This window comes from Colletotrichum truncatum, assembly GCF_014235925.2.
Source record: "Colletotrichum truncatum strain CMES1059 chromosome Unknown Contig_0001, whole genome shotgun sequence".
Taxonomy (NCBI): Eukaryota; Fungi; Ascomycota; class Sordariomycetes; order Glomerellales; family Glomerellaceae; genus Colletotrichum; species Colletotrichum truncatum.
In genome coordinates, this window is record NW_027222398.1 from 7498029 (window position 1) to 7517098 (window position 19070).

At 50.6% G+C, this 19070-nt stretch overlaps 6 protein-coding genes across 6 annotated transcripts; 3 read left to right on the top strand and 3 right to left on the bottom strand.

The window, feature by feature from the left end:
• Window positions 1-2376: 2376 nt before the first annotated feature.
• Window positions 2377-5218, top strand: CTRU02_202072 (DNA replication licensing factor MCM3; the record flags this gene model as incomplete). Its single annotated transcript, XM_036732538.1, has 3 exons — window positions 2377-2449; window positions 2523-5118; window positions 5185-5218. The coding sequence occupies 3 exons, from the start codon at window positions 2377-2379 to the stop codon at window positions 5216-5218; spliced, it is 2703 nt and encodes a 900-aa protein (XP_036575788.1).
• Window positions 5219-5445: 227 nt separating this feature from the next.
• Window positions 5446-6776, bottom strand: CTRU02_202073 (PfkB family carbohydrate kinase; the record flags this gene model as incomplete). The annotated part of the gene is made up of 2 exons (XM_036732537.1): window positions 5446-6605; window positions 6671-6776. 2 exons carry the CDS (start codon window positions 6774-6776, stop codon window positions 5446-5448), a joined length of 1266 nt encoding a protein of 421 aa, XP_036575787.1.
• A 1475-nt stretch (window positions 6777-8251) lies between these two features.
• CTRU02_202074 (Adenylyl cyclase-associated protein) lies at window positions 8252-10197 on the top strand (the record flags this gene model as incomplete). The annotated part of the gene is made up of 5 exons (XM_036732536.1): window positions 8252-8295; window positions 8443-8719; window positions 8786-9108; window positions 9175-9679; window positions 9754-10197. The coding sequence occupies 5 exons, from the start codon at window positions 8252-8254 to the stop codon at window positions 10195-10197; spliced, it is 1593 nt and encodes a 530-aa protein (XP_036575786.1).
• Window positions 10198-10709: 512 nt separating this feature from the next.
• Window positions 10710-12704, bottom strand: CTRU02_202075 (carnitine acetyl transferase; the record flags this gene model as incomplete). The annotated part of the gene is made up of 3 exons (XM_036732535.2): window positions 10710-10836; window positions 10900-12562; window positions 12662-12704. The coding sequence occupies 3 exons, from the start codon at window positions 12702-12704 to the stop codon at window positions 10710-10712; spliced, it is 1833 nt and encodes a 610-aa protein (XP_036575785.2).
• Window positions 12705-14990: 2286 nt separating this feature from the next.
• On the bottom strand, window positions 14991-17201 carry CTRU02_202076 (SWIRM domain-containing protein; the record flags this gene model as incomplete). The annotated part of the gene is made up of 3 exons (XM_036732534.1): window positions 14991-16397; window positions 16450-17009; window positions 17087-17201. The coding sequence occupies 3 exons, from the start codon at window positions 17199-17201 to the stop codon at window positions 14991-14993; spliced, it is 2082 nt and encodes a 693-aa protein (XP_036575784.1).
• A 695-nt stretch (window positions 17202-17896) lies between these two features.
• CTRU02_202077 (electron transfer flavoprotein subunit alpha) lies at window positions 17897-19009 on the top strand (the record flags this gene model as incomplete). Its single annotated transcript, XM_036732532.1, has 2 exons — window positions 17897-18190; window positions 18266-19009. 2 exons carry the CDS (start codon window positions 17897-17899, stop codon window positions 19007-19009), a joined length of 1038 nt encoding a protein of 345 aa, XP_036575783.1.
• Between the last annotated feature and the right edge of the window lie 61 nt (window positions 19010-19070).

A 19070-nucleotide genomic window follows, 5' to 3' on the forward strand; every position in this document is an offset into this window, starting at 1 on the left:
GCTTGCATGGCCACCCATCGTAAAATTGTTGGTGGATGTCGGTCCCTTTTATGGAGGTCAGCAGTCGCACATATCCTTCATGCATGACTGGATCAATGAATCCACGTTTGAATTACAAGACCACGGAAATAGTGAACCTGCAAGTCACCCAATACTGCCGCACACAGTGGAGCTTGCCAATTGTACGTTGTTCACTTCATAGGCACTGGTTTGGGCTTGAAACGAGGGAATGGTGTAGCGTAGCGCAGCACAAGTGTTGCGTCCTATGGTTCGGACGGCGCTGGCGGGACGGAGAGAGGGGCATCCACCATCGATGATGGAGGGGTCTGAATGTGGGGATTAAAGTTTATGGTACTATCTGAGAGAAGATCACCAAGTTCTAGCCGCCCGCCTTAGGGGTATACATCAGCACCAAAGTTCCTTGACAGGCGAGCGGCCGTTGATACATGGTTAGGTCGGGCGTCTCCCCTGTCGGAATGACGACATATCTACTTGTACTGCACTTCGGCAAGCCGACGATGCACGCTTGTACACAGCTAACTCGCTGAACAGTCCATTACTTGCTTGCCAAGAGGGCAGACATGGCATCCGTGATATGGCACAGCATCCTTTTTCTTGGCTGCCCACCCGTTATTGTGTATTTAGTGGGAAACACCGTCTCGAGATGTTGTGATGAATCCCACCCTTGGCCGTATGTTTTAGGGTTGGCCATGTGAAGGGTATCTAAGAAAGGACACAGTGCCACCTATAGTTACTACGTCGACCAACAACCGCCTTTGATTGCTGGAATTTGAACACATATTGTGTTAGCTCCGTGACTGATTAATGAAAAGAGGATGAGCGAGCGAAGCCGCCCCACAACAATATGACGTCCTGTGTTATTCGGGATGCCGAGATATATCGGACCAGTCTCACATGCACTCTACGGCATTCCGGAAGGCCCATTCAGCAGCGTGCTTTCCACCCTGAAAGTGCGACGAGAAGATTAGGTAGACAGGACAGTAAAAAGCCACCCTGATGGGTATCAGCATCATTATGCCATAGTCTTTCTCCAAGCCAGCTCGGTATGAGATGCTAAAGAAGAGGGGTCAATTACCGTTCACAACAAAACTAGCACCGGAATTTGGAGGGGAGCCCAGGTGAAAAGAGTTTAGTTTGTACCCCATGCCATGCTACATCATATTTCACACTACCAATTAGGGATATTGTAGCAGTCAAACACGGAGGCTTTTGTTGAATAAATTCGGATATTGGTGGGCCATAATGTCTGTGAAGCACGGAACTGTATATCGGCTCAGACGCGAGCATAATAGAGGCAAGCCAACAAGGCAAGACCAACTAAAAGCTGCTTCGCATTGCCAAACGCCTGATCAAGGAGCATATAATGCTGATTTAGAAGCAAGCCATGTGTCACAAGAGTTGGGCACATAAAGATAGTTCTGTCAATTAGCCTGAGTGGAAATGGAAAGACAACTGACCAAAGCCAAGCGAATGCCGACACCAAGGTGCCTGACCAGATGGAGGCCAAAACAGATTCCTCACTCAAATACTGGGTTCAATTTTCACTCACCATTGCTCCGTGGCGTTCGAATAAGGAGACATTCGTAGTTGCGGCAAACTCGATCAGCACACAACGCCTCCGTGATACAAGCAGAGCTTCCTGCTTCACTATCTTTAGGCTGCTGCATGTGGTATAGTTACTGATATTGTTGGAGCTGGTCGGCATATCCAAAACCAGGAAGATGGGGTTTGCGCGGCGGAGAAGGTGCTCCAATGTGTGAAGTTAGGTTATGGGCACATTGTTTTTGGACATTCAAGGGCAATACGTCTTTAAGAGCCACTTCAGACATTAAGATAACACACAAATTTACAAGTAACACAAAATATGGAAAAGAATTACAGCCACGACAGTGATAATTACACAATACAGAAAAACATTTTGATTCATCTCAGGCCCGATCTGCGGGGTCCGTTTCAGCCAGGGATTTGACTAAAGAAGTGTGAGGGTGTCTGAATGGTGTAAATCAGAGCTACAGAACCTTATTCCACTAACATTTAAGATGGCTTACATAACGTGGTAATCAACGCGTTCCATCAGTGCGGAGTCGCGTCTGATCGCGTGGTGGAACCTCCTTTCATATCATTTTTTTCCTGTACCTCAACTACACTTCCACTCAAGACCTTAGTTTCCCTGCTGCGCTTCAGTAGTGGACCTCCTTTACCCCTCCCCCTCCTACCCTCTTGCATTTGTTTGACTGCGCCAGCCGGTTGCGATATTGGCCTATTTTTCTGATACCTTCTTTCTCTTCCTTCCGCTTCTCTCATTCTGCTCCCAAATTGGCTCTCAACCCTGGCCCGCAGTCATCGTTAGCAAAAATGGACTCGTTCATGCTGCAGGATGCAGCTGCACTGGATCGTGTGCGTGCGGCCCAAGAGTTTCTCGACCCTCGTATGTTCATTTTGCTCGACAAACCCCCTCTCTCTGCGTATTTTCCCTCAAATGCTTACCTGTTTGCTCGCAGAGAATGATTCGCAAGGACGTAGTTACAGATCGGCTATCCTCCTTATGATACAGAAGAACACAAGGAGGCTTGTTGTCAACCTGGACCATCTCCGTGCTCACAATCCGGAACTCGCTGCAGGAGTTCTTGAGCAACCTTTTGACTACACACTTGCCTTTAACCATGCTCTCAAGCAAATTGTCAAGACCCTGCCAGACTCTGGCGATGCCGAGAAACTCAACGACACCTCATTCTCTTGTGCCTGGGCCGGCAGTTTTGGCCTGAATGCTTGCAACCCCCGAACTCTGTCTTCCCAGCACCTCAACAGCATGGTTTCGCTTGAAGGCATCGTCACCAGATGCTCTCTCATCCGGCCAAAGGTTGTCAAAAGTGTCCACTACAACGAGAACAGAGATATTTTTCACTTCCGAGAATACCAAGACCAGACCATGACGAATGGAGTCACAACATCTAGTGCCTACCCTCAAGAGGACGATGAAGGAAATCCGTTGACAACAGAGTATGGCTTCAGCACCTATAGGGATCATCAGACTGTTTCCATCCAAGAGATGCCAGAGCGTGCCCCCGCCGGGCAGCTGCCGAGAGGCGTCGATGTCATACTGGATGATGACCTTGTTGACTCGGTGAAACCGGGTGACCGCGTACAACTTGTCGGCATATACAGGACTCTCGGAAACAGAAATACCAACCATAATAGCGCTCTGTTCAAGACAGTTATCATTGCCAATCATGTCGTTCTACTTTCTTCTAAATCGGGTGGTGGTGTTGCTGCTGCCACCATCACGGACACCGATATTCGAAACATCAACAAGATTGCCAAAAAGAAGAATCTGCTCAATCTTTTGTCTCAGTCGCTCGCCCCCAGTATATACGGCCATGACTATGTTAAGAAGGCAATCCTTCTGATGCTCTTGGGCGGAGTTGAGAAGAACCTAGAGAACGGCACGCACTTGAGAGGTGACATTAACATTCTCATGGTTGGAGACCCGTCCACCGCAAAATCCCAACTGCTTCGGTTTGTCCTGAACACGGCGCCACTTGCCATTGCTACCACTGGACGCGGCTCGTCTGGTGTTGGTTTAACAGCCGCCGTCACATCAGATAAGGAGACAGGAGAGAGGAGGTTGGAAGCCGGAGCCATGGTCATGGCTGACCGTGGAGTGGTATGCATTGATGAGTTTGACAAAATGTCTGACATTGACCGCGTTGCTATTCATGAGGTTATGGAGCAGCAGACCGTTACTATTGCCAAAGCTGGTATACACACGTCTTTGAATGCCAGATGCAGTGTTGTTGCCGCCGCCAACCCCATATTTGGCCAGTACGACACACACAAGGATCCGCACAAGAATATTGCTCTTCCTGATTCTCTGCTATCACGTTTCGACTTACTCTTCGTTGTCACCGATGATATTGAGGACACAAGGGATAGACAGGTTTCAGAGCACGTTTTACGGATGCATCGTTACCGTCAACCCGGAACAGAAGAAGGCACCCCGGTACGCGAGAATGCCAACCAGGCCCTTGGTGTTGCTATCAGTAACCAGGCTGATATTCAACGGCCTGCTGAAGTTTTCGAAAAGTATGACGCAATGCTTCATGCTGGTGTAACTCTAACCTCGAGAGGTGGCTCGAACAAGAAACCTGAGGTGCTGAGCATTCCATTTATGAAAAGATACATCCAGTACGCCAAAAGGCTTCAACCCCAGCTGACACAGACGGCGTCGGATCGGATTGCAGATATATATGTTGGGCTACGAAACGATGAGATGGAGGGAAATCAACGTCGAACAAGCCCTCTTACTGTTCGTACCTTGGAGACCTTAATTCGTTTGGCCACAGCCCATGCCAAATCTCGCCTGTCTAGCAAAGTCGAGGAGCGTGATGCCCTCGCAGCGGAGGCCATCCTTCGCTTTGCCTTGTTTAAAGAAGTGGTCGAAGATGAGTCGCGAAAGAAGCGGAGAAAGACACAGAACACGGAATTCGCTTCTTCCAGCGAGGACAGCTCCTCAGAGAACGACGACGGTAACTTCAGAAGCACCGCAGCTCGAACACCTGCAACAAGGTCAACACGGTCAACGAGAGGAATTGCTCGTCCTCGGGCAATTGCTGACAACAAAGAAAGCCGTGGTAACGTTGCCAACGACACTAACGGTGATGCTCGTGAGAGCGACGTAGAGTCGCCAACTCGTGCGGATTCAGAAGACATATACAATGCCACTCCAAGAAGGTCTCGTCGTCATGGTGGCGTTGCTGCTTCAACTTCGACATCGCATACGCAGACCAGTTTCGCCTCATCCGTGCCGGTGTCTCAGTTGCCGTCACAATCACAAGATGACGAAGAAGACGACGTCCTGGCCTCCGGCGCGGCCGGATTAGCCATCTCAGACGAACCCATTAGTGCCCCTCGTCTGGTAGCCTTCCGAACAACTCTTGGCCAGCTGCTTAACTCTGCGTTATTCGAGGACGATTCTGCCAATGTCGATGCTGTTATCGAAGCCGTCAACAGCAAACTACGGTCAAATGGCGGTGGTACTTTTAGCAAGCAAGAAGCAGTCAAAGCTCTCAAGAAGATGGACGAAGCTAATCAGATTATGTATGTTGCCTGCACTACCCCTTTCAACGTATCGTACCGCTTGTTCAGTAGCTAACACCGAGACAGGTATACTGATGGCGAACTTGTGTATAAGATTTAATATGATGTGGCATGCGGTATGTTGAGATGGCAATGTATGGAAGCGGGCGTTGGGATTGCAGCAGGAGGGCGGCGTCTGGCGGGTATATCATTTGATCATGAGTAAAATCCGGGTTCTCGACTTTCTACATTACGGAACCAGAGCAACTCTATTTCTGAATACCTTGTCTCGTACGTTTTCTGGTACACACACAAAGGACGGCCTATTATAGCCAAACAAATTTACGTTTACCATGTTTCCTGTTCTTGTAATCGTTTTTTAAACTCTGCAAGCCGGTCTTCTACTCGGACGCCATTCCATGTTTCGGCACCATTATCGTCCCTGCTCAGGAGGGGGACGCCGACTTGCTCGATGGCGAAGCTGGCGGCGACACTTCCCCACACTGCCGCCTCTTCAACGGTCTTCCCTCTTGCGAGGGCAACAGCGAGACCGCCCAAGAAAGTGTTACCACCACCAGTTGGATCTATTACCTTGGCGGGATCTTGGTGAACGGCCGGTATCCACTTCTCTGTCCCTGCATCAACCTCGATTTCTTCCCTGGCAATGACGCCCTCATCGTCTTGCAAGAGGCCGGCGAACAATGCTTCCATGTCGGTATCCGGCTGGAGGCCACCTCTGGTGTAGTCCTTCTTGCGACGCTTCGAGCCAGCGCCTTCGCGCACGTCAGGCTGGCGCTTGCGACCGCCATTTCGTGCAACGTAACAACCTTTGTCACCTGCACGAATAACGAGGGTAAAAGACTGGAGGGGCATACTGGCGAGTAGCTGCTCACAGGACCTCTCGACTGCCGAAGTGGATATTTCGCCGGTTTCTGGGTCTATTCCGTCGTCGCCCATGAAGCCTGCGAGCTCTGAGTGGTTCGGACTGCAGATGTCGACAAGTGGAAGTGTGTTTGTACAATTGAGAAGCTCATCCGGGGTGCACAGGTCGGGCACAGGTTCCCAGATGAATATGGGTTTGGTGTAAAGATCATCCGGACACACGCGCTTACGAGCAGAGGAAATGTCGGTCACCAATTCTCTGCATCTTTCCGGTGAGCAAATGAGATGGAATGACTTGGATAACAGCAGATGAGGGGTCAGATCTTCGGCGGTAAGACGCTTCTTGGGAGTGGTGTATTTGAAGGCGCGCTTCTCAGCCGTCTCATAGCCATTCCAGCCACGGGTAGTGAGGCGCTGGGGGTCTTCTCGGAGCACGACCGACGTTTCCCAGGTGCCAATGAGGTTAGTTAAGGATTGTGGGAAGTCAGAACCTTGATCGACAATCCAGCCAACGGATGATGTGTCGGGTGGGGGTGAGAAGAGGCGAGCTCCAAGGGCACCATATGACCCAGCGCCTCCAAGAATGTCTTGAACAGGGGGAGTAGGCGGCAGGAAATGTATCTCATCTAGCAACAAACATGATGGTTAGCTGACATGGGTGAAGGAGTCTTAGCAAAGATCGGCAACTCACCAATGATGAACATGCCCAAGGTAACGAAATCAATTGGTGGTAGAGTAACCACTTCTTCCTTAGTGAGCCGTTGCTCTAAAGCTCTCTGTGAAGCCTCTTGTGCCATGGCATTGAACGTAGCTGCCGACAACGGTGCAGCACGGTTGTTGGGCGAGTTGACAAAGGAAACCGGTTTAGTCCGGGCTAGATGCTATGGTGGGAAGGCGTAGTTTTACCAGGAGTGTCTACGAGAAGAGTTTGTTTGCGACACTCGATCTGCCCTCTCCTAGACATATGCAGTTTAGGGTTACTCGATCCGTGAAATGCACATATCCAGTCTTGAATACTTTGACATGAGACAAGTCGTAAGGCTGACGAAAGAGTACAAAATGCAAATCTGGAACCATCGGATTAAGCAGATAAGCTCTTATCACTCAAGCGTTTTCACACCAATATCCAATGGCGAGGGACCTAACCGCATACATCTACCAATGAGTGCCCTAATTTACTACAAGTTGGGCAGCGGCGTGAACAGGGTAAGCCTGCACTGCACGGTATAAGGCCACTCCGTTTTCGGCAATATTGTGCTGCAGGAAGGCATCGTTGGAAAGGGAAACTCTCGTCTGACCTGCACCTGAGGTATTCAATAAGGAGACATTCCACCTCTATCTAGCTGGAAACTTCATGATTTGGACTCGAAGTTAGATGTTACGAGGCGACCGTGATAGGAGAGTACCGAGCAATGTTATTGCACTACCTACACGTAAGTGAGCGACGTCGGCAGCACGTACATGAACACGAGATGTAGCTGGATTAGTGGAGTGTCGTGGTGCCTCTGAAGTCAGCACCAATGGCTGTCTGTTAACTCCATTAAGTACTCAAAGATGAATCTTAGAGAGCCTCATCTGTCCAGGCACCAAAGTTATATCGAAACAGTGCTGCTTGTTTAGGAGCAGTTTAGCGCTGTGGGCTTGGGATGTCTTGTGAACAAGTACCTACACCCGAAGCAGGCTGCTTTGCATAAAGTCAGATATCCAAAGCCGCCACGCACACCAGGCTTCACACACACTAAAAGGTACTCAATCAGGCCCCACGCAAGCTTAGGAGCCGAATGTCTGTCCACGTCACTGTATTTTGGCATGACATTAGATGCTTGCGACAACACATATCCCAAACACATCATCCATCACTACCACCCGTAGCCGTCTCTACCCATCAACAAATATTTCAGTAGGTCTGCGCCGACCTGTTACCCCTTCCACCAGCGCATTTATCCTTATCCTGGCTGCTTCGCATCAGCTGAAACCCACCGTCCATACTTTTTGACCCATCACCCATCATTACACTCGAGTCAACTCTAGTTCCCTACCCGCAAACTGCACCCTGACCGTGTTGCACTCCTTGCATTGCAGAGTCGCCCTGCTATTACCGCCACTGTTGCCATCGCTTCCATTGCTCCAGTCGAAAGCTCTGTGTCCCGACGCTCTCCGTCACACCATCTCTGTCACCTAACATCCACCAGTCGGTGCCTTTTCCCGACCGATATTCTTTCTTGTGCGCCATTATCTCCCGAGAAGCTTCGGCTTGACTCCTGCATCCAGCATGGCAACCAACAATATGCATAATCTTACAACTCTCATCAAACGGTACGACTTTGCGCTCCTCGGCCCCAATCAATCCCCGTACAATCCAACATACTGTCAATCGATACGGGGTCAACATTATCCTTCATCCTGCTTGCTGCTTACTTTTGCAATCTATGCCTCTATATAACAAGCTAACCTCAAAGCTAGGCTTGAAGCTGCCACAGCTAGACTCGAAGACATTGCCTCTTCCACGATCGAGCTTCCTCAAGCTGTCCCCTCGCTCAACCAATCTGTCGCAACTCCTCCCTCGGCCTCTAATACCTCACTGCCGCAGCCGCCGCCTCCACCGCAAGCGCCTGCCGCTCCCCAGGCCCCCCCTGAACCGGTTCCTGAGTCCATCGAAGAATTTGATCAGTTCATAAACACATCCGTTGACAAATATGTCAATATTAGCAAGACGCTGGGTGGCCTCGTTGCCGATCAGGTCCGTTCGCACCAGCCCCAAGCAATCAGCATACCTGTTCGATACTGATTGAATACCTCTACCCAGGCCGCCAAAGTTCTCCAAGGTTTCCAAGCTCAACGCCACTTTCTTCTCATCACTACAAAGGCCAAGAAGCCTGACCTGAATGGTGCCGAGATGGCTGTATACCAGGACCTTCTCAAACCTATCAATGAAGCTCTTGTGGCCGTGAACAACATCAAGGAGTCCAACCGTGGTTCCGCTGTCTTTAGCCAGCTTAGCGCCGTAGCAGAGGGTATCATGGTTCTTGCTTGGGTAACCGTTGACAACCGTCCCTACAAGCACGTCGAGGACTCCTTGGGTTCTGCCCAGTTCTTTGGCAACAGGGTGTTGAAGGAGCAAAAAGACAAGTACTGCAGCCCTTGAAAACCAAAAGTTTCATTCTTTATCCAGGCATACTAACTTACAGCCCGCAGGGACGCGCAGCAAACGGAATGGGTCAATGCCTTTTACCAAGTTTTTCGCGATCTGGCCGATTACGTGAAGCAACACTTCCCCAACGGCATTCCATGGAACCCCAAGGGCCAGCCAGCCCAGGAGGTCGCCAAGTCTCTGTCGGCAACTCTTGTTGCAGCTGCTCCTCTCCCACCACCTCCAGCTGGCGGCCTGCCGCCTCCGCCTCCGCCTCCCGGCCCTCCTCCCGTGCTTGAAATCAAGGAAGAAGCCACCGGCGGAAAGGGTGGTCTTGGCGCCGTTTTCTCCGAGCTGAATAAAGGCGAGGCTGTGACTAAAGGCTTGCGTAAAGTTGACAAGTCTGAAATGACACACAAAAATCCATCGCTTCGTGCCAGCTCGACGGTGTCTGATCATGACGGTTCAGTGCGCGGCAAGAGTCCGGCCCCCGGAAAGAAGCCCAAGCCGGAGAGTATGCGCGTTAAGAAGCCTCCCAAGAAGATGCTCGAGGGCAACAAGTGGACTATTGTACGATGCAAATTCCTTTTTCAAATATATTCCACGTTACACGAAGTAGGCTGATTTATTTTTAACTCTTTTAGGAAAATTTCGAAAAGGAGCCTCAACCGATTGAGGTCGAAGCCTCTATATCACACTCAATCTTGATCAGCAAGTGCAACAACACTACTATCATCATCAAGGGCAAAGCCAATGCGGTAACCATTGAGAATTCAGCGCGCCTGTCTCTCATCGTGGAGTCCCTTGTATCCACTGTAGACGTAATCAAATCGCAGAACTTTGCATTGCAGGTTCTCGGTGCCGTACCTGCCGTCTTGATGGATTCCATTGATGGCGCTCAGATTTATTTCAGCAAGGAGAGCACAGGCACCAAGATCTACTCGAGCAAGTCCTCCGGCATCAACCTTAACGTCATTTCGGGAGAGGATGAGGACTACAAAGAAGTACCTCTGCCGTCTCAAATCTGCTCCTACTATGATGAAAGCAAAGGCGACCTTGTCAATGAGATTGTATCTCATTCTGGCTGATAAAACCCGAAAATTGCATCTCTAGAACTAGATATCATCGTGGTACTTGACGCAACAGCGGCGACAGTTCTGATTAGACCAGGAGTTAGCATGGTCATATTTCATAGTTCTCCAATTTGTGCACAATTTCATCTTTCCAAATTGAACTTAACATGTGTGTTTGCGCGCCTCTTCGACTTGCATTGACTTTCGCCTTTCTATTAGCAAAGCCAACATGATAAGGTGAAAGCGAATAAGGACGACGTCAAGAAAGAAAACTAGCTTAAGAAGCAGTATCACGCTTGATGCCCACGGAAGAAAGTAGAACTGATAGTAACCGAATAATTGAGGATGGCAGCTAACGCCCCTGAATACGTCTATGGATCCAAAGAAATGCTTCTACAGTAGCGATGCTAAGCACATTCAACCACTTACACGCAGACACACATTGGGGTACAGGCACGTTGCGGAAGCCAGCGCCGCCTTGTTCGCTTAATTTTCAAATCAAAACCCTGTTCTTGCGTTCTATACTTCTATAGCTTAGCCTTCGCTGGCTTGAGAGAAGGCATGAGAAGGTCTCGCATGTCACCAGCAGCTTCATTGAGGAAGAAGCTCATTCTCTGGCTACCCAGGCCCTTGGATACAACATTGAAATTAATACTGTTCAACGAATTAGTCCGGCACATTATGTATAAGTTGGGCTTTTCTATTGGCAGATAATACCTGTTTTCGTTGATCATGTAGGCAATGCCAAAGCCAGCGTCAATAACTTGGCTCCAGCCGTATCCGTTGAAGAACTCAGAACTAAGCTGTGATGTTGAAAGGTACCAGGAAGCTGAGTATGAGAAGGCAGGATCTTGGTATATAGCTGGCAGCTCTTCTCCAGGCTCAAGCAGCTTCTTGAGACCAAAGAGATGTCTGTCAACACCCTTGCCATCTGAGGCGGCAGTGATGTACTCGAGATGGGCATCGATGGCCTGACGGAACAGGTCAATCTTGACCTGATCTTCAATATTGGGGTCAGCCATGGCATTGCACCAGGCGACAGAGGTATCCGAAACAGTCCTGCAAGTTTCGGTACGACCTTGCTGGAAGCGGCGAGTGGCCGCTGACTCGTATGTGGGGCGGTTTTTGCCATACATCTTGTGGTAAGCCAGCTGGATTACCATTTGGACATAAGCGTCGGGCGAGCACTTAAACTTCTTGATCAGACCCTTGCCATAACCCTGATACGCCTGAACAGCAAGCTCATGTTGACCAATAACGTCGTGGAAATCTTTGGTGGCCCGATCAATCTCGGCCTGGACCTCCTTGGTAACTTCAAACTTGACAATCTGAGGATCTGGCAGATTGGAGCGGATTGAGGGATCGGAGAGGTCGATCTTATTGTTGAAGATAAGATCATTGATGAAATCGTTCAAGCGATGTGTGGGGGTTCCATCCATCATGGAATGTTCTCCCATAAATCCCGATGTAGCGTTGTCATTAACAATGAATTGGCAGGGCTTATCATACCAGCGGTTTGCACCATCGCCATGCCAGTACTGGTGCGCTCGCTCCTCAAGTGTAACGGGAGCGGCATCGTCGAGGCAAACAACGAAGGCCGAGGACTCAATAGCCTCCAAGGCGGCCGCGTTTTTCGGGCTCGCCTTGAGCAGAATGTCGCGCGCGTCGGCCCAGACGTCGCGGTTCTCGCTTGTCAAAGCGCCAACAGCGGGGACACGCTGAGCCAATTCATAAACTTTGCTAAACTGTTGCTCGAGTTCCGAGGCATTGAGCTGCTTACCGTCGACTTCGTGAAGAATCTTGAAGAATTGATTCTTGCGAATGACGATGATGTGCTTGTAGTCCTTATGAGAGAACTTGACCGGATAGTCGGCAGGCTTTGCAGCGACGCGGCTGGTGTTGAACATCCACTTGTAACTGTCCATGCAAATAGGCAGTTTCTTCATATACTCAGGCTCCAGGGTGCCATCGTCGACCTGCTTCTTGAATTCAAGAACAGCAGAGGTAATGGCAGCAGCCCTCTTAGCGGGATTTCTCCGGCGACGGTCATCGCGGTGGGAGTAGAAGTAGCTGACGTAGGGGACGACAGGGTCTCGATAACTAAGGTATGCAGCGTCGTTCCACCACTCGTAAAGCCAGTTTCGGTGAGCAGGATCCTCTCTGCGGGCAAGCAACTTTTCCTGTAGTTTGCTGCCGATACCACCGGGCTTAACGAAGTCCTCAACGGCCTTTTTGCTGGCGGCAAATTCAGATTCGGAGAGCAAAGGATGTAGCGTCTTGACATAGCGGGCCGCTGTCTCCTCCAACGTGGGTACGGGCAACCGGGGTAGGGAGTCCTGGAATCTCAACATCGGACCCTTTGACTTGTCTTCGACATAACCTGGATGTTCGCAACATGATTAGTGCCATTGTTTGTGTTGCGCTGCACAAGGACGACAGCAATGTGAGCCTTCGAGGTGACAAAGAAGAAAAAACTTACCCGTAGGAAGGGAACTGTTGTTTCGCTTTGCTGCTGGCGCCATGGCTCCAATGGTCTAAGAGGAGATTGTCTAGTTAGGAGTTTGGTGTTCAAGTGAAAACAAGAAGAGAACATAGCGCGGTCAGAAGGATGACGGGGGGGCAGGTGGATAAAGGAGGGGATATTGAATGCAAATGTAGGCGAGAAGAGTCAGGCCGGAAGACAACGTTCAGTACAACTTACCGGACGATTGAACCTTTGAAATCGAAAGTTCGTTCTTGCCGTAGCAGACCTAGCCTCCAGAGCTCGCAAGACGGCCGACATGACCAATTCTTGAAAAGGAAGACCGACTGGTGCGTGTGGAAGTGCAGTGTTAAAATAGTTGGCACACGTAGCCGCAAAGATCCGCGGTAGTCGAGTAGCAAGTCAGTCGCTATGGACCGGAGCGGACCCCAGCCGTCAAAAGAGTGGCTGCTTGTCACAAGCCAAACCCAGCAGCCCAGCTCCCACGCGGGCCTTAGTTAACCGGGACAAGGATGTATGTTTGTGGTGGGTGTTTGTGCAGTTGTGTGGGTGGAAATTGAGACGGACGCGTGAGGCGATTGATAGGTAGCTAGCAACAGCAGTGGTGGCAATGGTAGTGGAAGGCAGACGAATGAGAGCCAAAGGGCGATGAGGTAAAGCGGCACCTTGTGAAGGCAATAATAATGGATGCCGGAATGCGACGGTAACAAAGACCAGTAGTGTGGCAGCTGTAGTGCGGCTGTAGCGTAAGATACCTCGGTCAGAATGAAGGGTTAACCGTGTGTGCTGTAGTCAAGTAAGGGTGCAAGGTGCAGCGTAACAGAAATTGAGCAAGTCGTAGGTGGAAAGAAAAATTAGAGCAGTTCTATCTGATGAAAGCTGGGCATGTCCCAGTGTTATCATGCTGAGCTACGACAAGATTCGGCTTATGACACTTGGCTTTGGTCGTAACTCATCTCTCATTTCCCTCCCTTGAGGCAGTCCGCCGTGGTCCCGTCCGACGGTCAGTCGCTCAATGTCGTTGACGTGCCTCGTCACTCTCGACCCCCGTGGCCCCGTGCCCCCCGTGCCCCCTCCACGTCAGCCTGGCTGGCGGAGAACTTACTGGGGAACGGGGAAAGGCTGCTGTTGCAGCAACTGTTGTTACAGGCTAGAGCAGTGTTGCTGCATTGCAGTTCCTCCATGTGCCTTTGGCTACAACTGTATGCAACCCCCTCCTTCGAGTCAAGCACCCTTGTTTTCCCTCCAACGTCCCTCGGCGCTGTGCGGTGCAATCGGCAAGCATGGCTAGGGCTGGTTCGTAAAGGCGGCCAATTGAGCCATTGGGCCGAGGTAAAACAACACTTGCTCCTTTTCCTTTGCGGTCTGCTGGGTACACAGTACGTACCCCACGCTTCTGTGGACACCGGAGTCAAGCAGCTCCAGATATGGGGTACGCTCCAGCGGACCCAGCGGTGTCCACTCTTTCCTTTCATTGGGGGCAGGCCTGCTCATCATCTGCACTTGCTATGCATACTAGCAGCTTCATTGCCTCATCTTCAGCTCTAAAATCGAAGGCTTTCAAAGGTACACATGTCCCACAACGATGGGATGCTATAAGGATGAATAACCAAGCCAAAGGGCAACTCGCGCCACAGCCATCGACAACCCTTTTTTTTTTTTTTTTTTTTTCGAAGATGAGTGCCTTTCTCTGTACAAGGAGGCAAGGATTCAACAAGGAGAAGGCCTATCCCAGACTGGTCCGTCCTGGGCCAACGGAGGTTACAGCCAAAGAAGTGGGACCTGCACCCTAAAGCAAAGCCTCCAAGTACAGCTACGCCGCGCTCATCTTGACCCTTAACCCGAGCGACCTGTGGACGAACGGACTAAAACTACCTCATGATTTCGGAGCACGGGGATCTTTGGCCAGTCTTGGGGTACCGTCAGCCCGGGCCATTCAATCAAGACGCGCTTGATGCGCTGGGGCAATTTATGTTTCACGCCCAACCAACTCTACAGCTAGAAATACACAGATGATGGTCTTACCAGCTTGGTGCAGCCAGACATAAAATGAGTAGATAAGTATGTTTTTATGTATCTAATACACTTACTTGCACAACGCAACAGCACGTCGCCAAGCCTTGGGAAATCCCTCGGACGCCCCGGATTACCTAACTATATCAAATCATCGCAATTGTACATTCCATTTCCTGTTCGTCGCCAACCCAAGCCCTCAGGAGAAAAAGAAGGAAAAATAGGACAAAGAGTGGGCGAACCATCGCTCTGACACTCACATCTGACATGCTCACCTTCATCTTGCGGTCAATACAAACATTGACGATTCTCCCTAGGCCTCAAAGCTCTTGATCTGCCCTTCACTACTCAATGGTTGCACAGCACTTGATCCTGGTGCTGCCTGGAATGTGAGATTTGCGCCATCCGACATCGCCTCCTGAGCAAGCTTGAGGCCTTGGTCACCTCCCGTATCAACCGCGGTTTTAAGCGAATCCTGTACTTCTCGGACGCGATGCTTGAAAGCCAGACGGTCCAAGAACAGTTGTTGCCGGCCACGTTCAAGCTCTCTACGTTCTGCCTGGAGAATAGCTTCCATCTCGTTGAAATACTTCAGCTTTAGTTCCAGCTTCTGAAGAGTTAGATTGGCAGCAGCAGACACCAGCCGTGTCATTTCACGCTCTTCGTGAGATACGAGGCCAGCTGCTCGGGCGCCCATCGTAGCCATTGGAATTGTCGCTAACGTGGTCGTTGTTGTAGTGGTTGTAGTCGTAGTCACATCTTGTCGGACATCAATTTCCATCGAGTCGCCATCCTTGTCTTTGCCTTTGCCGTTTGTGATAGCCTGCTCCTCGGAATCCTCGCCCTCCAGCCGCCTGCGGAGTTTACGGGTAAGCTCCTCTGCCGACTTGTTTGCTGCGGCTGCGGTGGTAGCTGGGTCTGCGAGACCTGCCAGGAATCCCACTACAGACATGACAGGGTTGTCCGCCTGGCTAAAAGGGAGGTGGCCACCCTGTGTTCCGAGCATGGCAAGGCCAGTAGGTGCATTGACGGCAAGGTCTGAATCAATGTACTTGCCCTCAATGTCCAAAGACAGAAACTGTAAGACACACTCCTCACGGGTGCGGGTGCCTACGTGATCTGCAATCTCATTCCAGTCGTCGTCCATCCTTTCGATGCCCTCCAGAAGCCGTAGAATTTCGGCGTCACTCCATGGCGCGTCCCGATCAAGAACAGTTGTGTAGGTAGGATTTTCCATTCTGGTGAATTGAGCACTGGTCTGGTTGCCTGGGAGGTGGCCCTCGAGATAGCAGCTTGGACAAACATCATACTTGGTCTTCGAGTTAGGGTCGGCCTGCGAGCTGTGGTAGTATAATCTAGTGCAGTCGATGCCACAGGTGTGGCAGTTGACCTTGACGATGGGCGTCTTTGTCGCTTCTTCCACACCAGAAATGCCGTTGGTTACCGGCGTTTCGCCATTGGTCTTCGGTTCAGTCTTATTAAGCTTTGTCCCCTTGGCGCTTGCTTCGTAAATGTTACGGCTGACTTCAAGGTTAAGATCGCCCTTAGGAACAGGCATTGCCGCTACCTTCTTTTCTGTATCTGCGCTTGGTTTCCCAGCGGATGCAACTGCATCCGCTGACGGTTGCCATGGTTGGAGACCACGAGGTGTATCGCAAATAATCTTGAAATGACCAGTAAATGGGGGTCCAACATGCGACGGTCTCTGCTCGGCATCAACCTACATACCGTTAGTCTTAGTCGCCACGATCTTTATATGTCAAAGCAGTTACCTGATAGTTGATTAAACCCCACTGCTCAAGGAAGGAATGAACTCGCATGATGGCGCAAACATCTCCAGCCAGGTTCCGCCGACAAGCTGTCACTGTAAGATACTCGACTGGATTCAGTCTGTAGGTGTTGATCATGAAGTCGCGATAGTCCTTGTAAACAGCCGGAGTTTTGCTACGGTTACGGCTGTTGAAAAATTCGGACATGGCCTTGCGCTCGATATCGTTGATGGTGTTCATGTCAAACCATGTGCTATAACTGGGCAAGACAATTGCATGTGTTTGCGAGATGAGATGCTCCCGAGCTGCCGACTCAAGCGTTTCCTTGGTCTTGGAGTCCTGCCCATCCGCATCGGTTCCAGCTGTAGCATCATCGCCTTCCTTTGCACCTTGGCTGTCTTTGGCCTCTTCACGTGAACCGCCCATCTCTTCGTCCTGGTTGGCCTCAGGAGCAGGACCGTCGGAAGCATCGAGAGGGTTATCGGTAGTCACGCCTGGTGCGGGGGTTGCGCTATCCTGCTTGATGCTAGGTTCCGCAATGGGGCCCTCAGTCATCTGAATGTCTACTTCCATCAGTTGAATTAGCTGGCCATGCTTGATAAAAAGCGAATCCCGATCGAGTAACAAGACTGACACGTACCTTCACTGCCGTCTCCAGATACGGGTGCGGCAGATTGTAAGGGCGGCTGGGAGAGAATTGGATTGCTGCCAGGAGAGGTAGCACTGGATAAGCCATAATTCGCCTGGTCCTCCATGATGATTTCAACGAGGCAGCCTCAGGAGACAACGGACATTAAAGTTGTCGGTAAATCGCGAGAAAATGCACCGGCGCGACGCGCAAATAGGAAGCAAGCTGAATGACTGAATCAATCTATGGCATGCGACTGTTAAAATTTGTTGTTTGATGATGTAGCCCACAGATGTGCCCCTCTTACAGCGCGTAGTTTGAAAGGTGATTGACGATGCGTGTGGTGGTTATGGAGTCGCGTCTGAACCTGGAGAAATTTTGGCGCGAGATGCTGGGGACAACGGGCTGTTACTGGCGTCTAATGCGGGCAAGATCTCTTCTTCGCCAAATGCTTCTTAGGTAAGAGCTCGAACGGTATGCTTGGACCGCTTTTCACGTGACTCCGTTCTTTCACGTGTGTATCGAATACACAGGAGATTCCTGAGGCCGCAACGAGCAAATAGCCGATTGTAATGGAATACTAGCCTCACCCCAGGGGGTGTTTCTTTGGACACATTGATGACGGCACGTATTGGGCAAGCAGCTGAGGAAGGCTTCATGCGAATTCGGCGTAGTAACCCCGGGCCGTGTCCAACCGTTCATATATACTCAGCATCGTCAACATATCAATTCCTCCTGCTGCAGCCTCCATCAGGTTTCTCGTAACTGCTCTTCAATTTGAGTATAACTTGACATCATAATTCTACTTTCGTCCCGGTTACGATGCTCTTTCCAGCTCGAAGGGCCATTGCCAGCGGGGCTGCCCCAGTGGTCAACGGATTGTTGAGGCAACGGTTTACGTCGACAAGGAATCTGTTGTCCACTCTCGCCATTTTGGAACAGAGAGAGGGCCAGTTAAACCACGGCTCTTTGAGCGCGATCACTGCGGCGAAGAAGCTGGGCGGCTCCGTTCATGGGTTTGTGGCGGGAAGCAATGTCAGGAGCGTGGCTGAGGAGGCGGCCAAGGTTGAAGGTGTCGAGAAGATTATCGCTGTGGACAATAGCGCATATGACAAGGTCCGCTCCCCCCTCCCCATTTGTACAATTCATGGCAAAGTCGCATTCGGCTCATCTGACGCATTGGCTATGCAGGGCTTGCCCGAGAACTATGCGCCCCTTCTAGTTGAAAACATCAAGAAGGGTGGTTACACTCACGTTATCGCCGGACACACTGCCTTTGGAAAGAACCTGCTACCCCGCGTAGCCGCCCTCTTAGATTCTCAGCAAATTTCCGATATAACCTCTATAGAGAGCGAGAACGTCTTTGTCCGGCCCATCTATGCTGGCAATGCCATCGCGACTGTCGAGTCGTCCGATCCGATTAAGATTATCACGATCCGGGGCACCGCCTTCCCTGCTGCCGAGGCTACTACTGGTACGGCTGCCGTTGAGGAAGGCATTGACCCCAAGTCCGATTCTACAACCGAATGGGTTTCGGAGGATCTAGCCAAGTCCGATCGGCCAGACCTCGCAACCGCTAGTAGAGTGGTCTCTGGCGGCAGAGGTCTCAAGTCGAAGGAAGATTTTGATAAGGTCATGTTGCCGTTAGCCGATTCTCTGGGTGCTGCAGTTGGTGCTTCCAGAGCAGCGGTGGACAGCGGATACGCGGACAACAGCCTCCAAGTTGGCCAGACTGGTAAGGTTGTTGCACCTCAGCTTTATATGGCAGTCGGTATTTCGGGTGCCATTCAACATCTTGCGGGTATGAAGGACAGCAAGGTTATTGCGGCTATCAACAAAGATGCGGATGCTCCCATTTTCCAAGTGGCAGATGTTGGACTCGTGGGGGATTTGTTTGAAAAAGTGCCCGAATTGACGGAAAAGGTCAAGCAGTGATAACGTTTGCAATATACAGGAATGAGCATCATTACAAGTGGTTGCTCTTATCTTTTTTTTT